Source organism: Ictalurus punctatus, chromosome 13 (assembly GCF_001660625.3).
Source record: "Ictalurus punctatus breed USDA103 chromosome 13, Coco_2.0, whole genome shotgun sequence".
NCBI classification, from domain to species: Eukaryota; Metazoa; Chordata; class Actinopteri; order Siluriformes; family Ictaluridae; genus Ictalurus; species Ictalurus punctatus.
In genome coordinates this window covers 3,041,509-3,045,655 of record NC_030428.2, presented here as the reverse complement: position 1 = coordinate 3,045,655, position 4,147 = coordinate 3,041,509, and the positions used below count along the sequence as shown (strand labels likewise).

General features: G+C 39.5%; 1 protein-coding gene across 1 annotated transcript; it reads left to right on the top strand.

The window, feature by feature from the left end:
• Positions 1–252: 252 nt before the first annotated feature.
• vkorc1 (vitamin K epoxide reductase complex, subunit 1) lies at positions 253–3,120 on the top strand. Its single transcript, NM_001200758.1, is given in 3 exon segments — positions 253–534; positions 2,390–2,499; positions 2,698–3,120. Coding segments are annotated over 3 exon segments (519 nt in total). The 5' UTR covers positions 253–343; the 3' UTR covers positions 2,916–3,120.
• Positions 3,121–4,147: the final 1,027 nt, after the last annotated feature.

Sequence of the window (4,147 nt, the reverse complement as noted above, 5' to 3'; positions counted from 1 at the left end):
AAGAACCCTTAGGGAAGCAGACAAATCTTTTTTTTTTTTTTCTCCCCCTGAGAGTGTATATAAACATATCAAAGGTTAGGATGTGAGGTAGTTATTAGCCATAAAAATCGAAACAACGGAATTTAATATATAATAATTATAATAATGCATAAAATCTGACCAATCAGAGCACGCGGCTGCACTGACACGCATCCAATCACAGAGCGAGCTCCGGGTTTCTCCACGTAGCAGAGAAGTTTAGTTCTCCACAGTGTTCTAGAGAGGACTCAGTAGTAAATAAGAGCTCAGAATAAGGTCTGGTATTCGTTTTTAATTTTAGATACGCTTGCATCTTAGTGCCACTATGTCTTCTAGTAAATCTCCTAACGGTGTTGTTAAATGGGAAAGATGGGTTCGCGTTGTTCTTTGTGCCTTGGGTTTAATACTGTCGGTGTATGCTCTTCATGTGGAGCTGTCCCGCGAGAACGACCCCAATTACCGAGCCATGTGCGACCTCGCTGAATCTGTGAGCTGCTCCAAGGTTTTCACCTCCAGGTAAACAAAAATATATCTCAGTGTGTATCTAAGTATTTTTATTTTTAGCTTCCCAAGATCCCAAAAGAAGCAGATCAGCTGGAGCATGCATGCAGTGAGTTAGTGAAAACACTCCAAACTGTCCCCCTCATGCCACGTCTAACAGTTTAGGCACGCGCAAGCAGATGACGTCACTGACAAATTTGCATATTTATTGTATAGTGATGATCATTTGCATATCAAAACTTGTTACAGGAAGAAGGTAGATTTCCTGAAGATACTTAGAATAGGATACTAGAGTATAGTATAAATAATAGATCATTATTTATTTCGTATATTTCATTATAGAAAGAAGTCATGGCACCACAAACAAACTATTTGTGTATTATACACATAGGAAATGGTTATGGATGGAATAACTCTGTTATTACTGTTATTAATATAATTATAGCCATTTATTAGAATTAAGAGAGAATAAGGGAGGAATGCAGAAATGTGCAGGTGTGACGAACAATGCTGATCAGTGGTTAGTTGTTGGGAACAATTGTGATCAGTGATTAGTCGTTGATAACAATGGCGATCAGTGATTGGTCATTGATAACAATGGCGATCTGTGATTGGTCCTTGAGAATCAGAGCATTGGGAAGAATGCTTATCAGTTGTTGGGCATTGGGAACAATGGTGATTAGTGATGGGGCATTGGGAACAATGGTGATTAGTGCTTGGGCATTGGGAACATTGGTAATTGGTGATTGTGCATTGGAAACAATAGTGATTAATGATGGGGCATTGGGAACATTGGTGATTGTGCGTTGGGAACAATGGTGATTAGAGGTTGGGTATCAGGAACAATAGTGATTAGAGGTTGGGTATCAGGAACAATGGTGATTAGAGGTTGGGTATCAGGAACAATGGTGATTAGAGGTTGGGTATCAGGAACAATAGTGATTAGAGGTTGGTCATTGGGAACAATGGTGATTATCGGTTGGACATTGGGAGCAATGGTGATTAGTGATTGGGCATTGGGAGTAATGGTGATTAGTGGGTGACTAGTAAGTTAGCTTTCCAAACTGGCAAGACAACTGCCAAAGATAAGTAGTGTATGTACAGTGTCGTGTATGTACCCTATACATGGTTCGGAAAGCCTGTCATTTTATTTATTTATTTATTTTTAAAGATTTATTTTTGTTACTGTGATTTAAATCATAACCCCCATTATCAGTCCTTTTATATTTATTATTGAATGTTCTGTTATTGGAAATTTTGGAGGGGGGGATGCATGGCTCCAATAATAGGCAGAATATTATTGCATACACTTGAATAATGAACCTTATATTGAAATAGATTATTTTTATAAAATAAATGTCTACTCAGGGGGTCCATGAAATTAATTTTACAGTTTAATGGGTCCCTGGGAAAAGTTTGAAAACATCTGCTCTTATAATATATTTATTTATTGTAAAAATAAATAATTATCTTTAATGATTTAAAATTTAAATATGTCTTAAAATGCTTATGCGTTGTACAGGGTATGCTAAAACAAAGCTATTTTGCTGTTCTATTTGTAAATCACTTTCACTGAAGCAGTTAACATTACTCAACTATTAAACAATCCTCAAAAAGCAACAGATACAGAGATTGTTCACTCCACTAATCTTAGTTCAGATGGTTTCTGGAAATAAGTAGCTAGCTAGTTTTGTCATGCTACACCAATACTTGGTGAAAAAAAATATGTAGTTCCTGGGAAAGCTACGTTAAGTTAAAAAAAAAAATAGCTCAGCTAATGCGCACTACTAAAAATGTAGTTAATCGAGTAACCTTGCTACTTGTAGCTAGCTCCTCTCCAAAACTGATAGCCTGTGTATGTTTTTGTCAGGTGGGGACGTGGATTTGGACTCGTGCAGCTGTTCATTGAAAAGGACAACATTCTGAACCAACCAAACAGTGTGTTGGGGATCATCTTTTACACGCTGCAGCTAGGCCTAGGTGGGTCTTTATGTCCATATGCTTCCAAGCTTTATATAAGACCATGTGTGCTTTAAGAAAACTGCAGTAACTTCAGAGGGTCCCAAACTACCATTAGATTTTAGCATTCAGTAAGCCCAACTTATTATTAAATGCTCTTTCAAACCATGGGGTGTGGTCAGTATATTGACAGGGTCTAATTTCTTTTCACTTTTGCAGGCCAAATGGTGTCCACTACAGCAGCAAATTTCTTGGTAATGGCATCTTGGGTGTCAATAGCTGGTTCAATCTATCTAGCTGCTATTCTAGTGCTGGTGCTGGGTGATTTCTGCATGGTGTGTGTGTCGACATACATCATCAACTTTGCTCTCCTCTACACAAACCTGAAGAGAAGGACAGGCCTCAGGGGAAAGCAGAAGAAGGAGAAGACAAGATGAGCTCTCTCATCTGTATGTGTGTGTGTGTGTGTGTGTGTGTGTGTGTGTGTGTGTGTGTGTGTGTGTGTGATGCAAGGAACCTGCAGTGATATTGGATTACACGTGTTTTTAGATGAAGCCAAATACAATGACAATGGCATGAAAATGGCAGTAATCTGATTAATTCAAAACTTCACTTCTTTGAATAAAAGCTTATATAACAACCATATAATTATTGTATGTTTTAATTAAAATAAAGGTATGTGTAGACCAGGGATTCCTTTTTCAGATTAATATTGCAAATATAAAATATGGATTTTGTGTGATAATATCTTGAGATGTTATTGGGTGTCACATGCAGACCAACCATATTTAAATTAATAGGGGACATCTTATTTGAGACTTTTTCACTATCCTGACATGCTGCATTAGTGTAATTAAACAAAGACTAGTATTGTGTCTCAAAATGCATAATTTTGTACTGTAGACTGTTACAGAGTACTAACAATAACCAGTTGTGCTATTGCAATTGGTGTTTGAATTTTAGAAAACTCTGAAGTAGCCCTCAAGCCTACTGAAAGGTCTGTTTTGTGTACCTGTGCTCTGGATTTTTCAGTGTGTAAGGTCAGAGTGTTTCATTTGAAATGCAGCTCAACACAACAATAATGATGATGGAGCTCATTTGTCTGTTCAACATTGTTATGCTCCATCCATTTTCCATACCGATTTTCATACACGGTCACCTGGAACCTGTCCCAGGGAACTCTGAGCGCAAGGCAGGGAAAACCCTGGACTTGGTCCCAACCCATCACAGGCAAGGCACATTTCATTAAAAAAAAGCTAATTTCTAGTGAATATTACAGAGCAGCTCACCATGATGGAAGTCATCAAGAGGGTTGCCATGGACCCGTTCCTGGGCACTCTACGTGCCCTAGCCATGTTGGCAATCAGTCGAGGGGAGAGGAGGAAGCCCCTCGCCAGCCCACAATGGGACAATTTATCGCAATGACCTGACCCAACCAACTATGGGGATAGGAGAGTCCCAAAGAGCTGTCCTGCTATGCCTCACCTCTGGACGAGCCCATGTCAACTGACTCTGCCCCGTGACCTTCTCCCCAGGCCAACAATCCCTGGTTATCTCGCTGTACACCCAACACTCACATCAAGCCCCAAGTGCCCACCGTCACCATGGAAGTATACGGCACATCCATCCCAGCCCTCCTCAGTTTGGGTAGCATGGTCACACCTGCCCG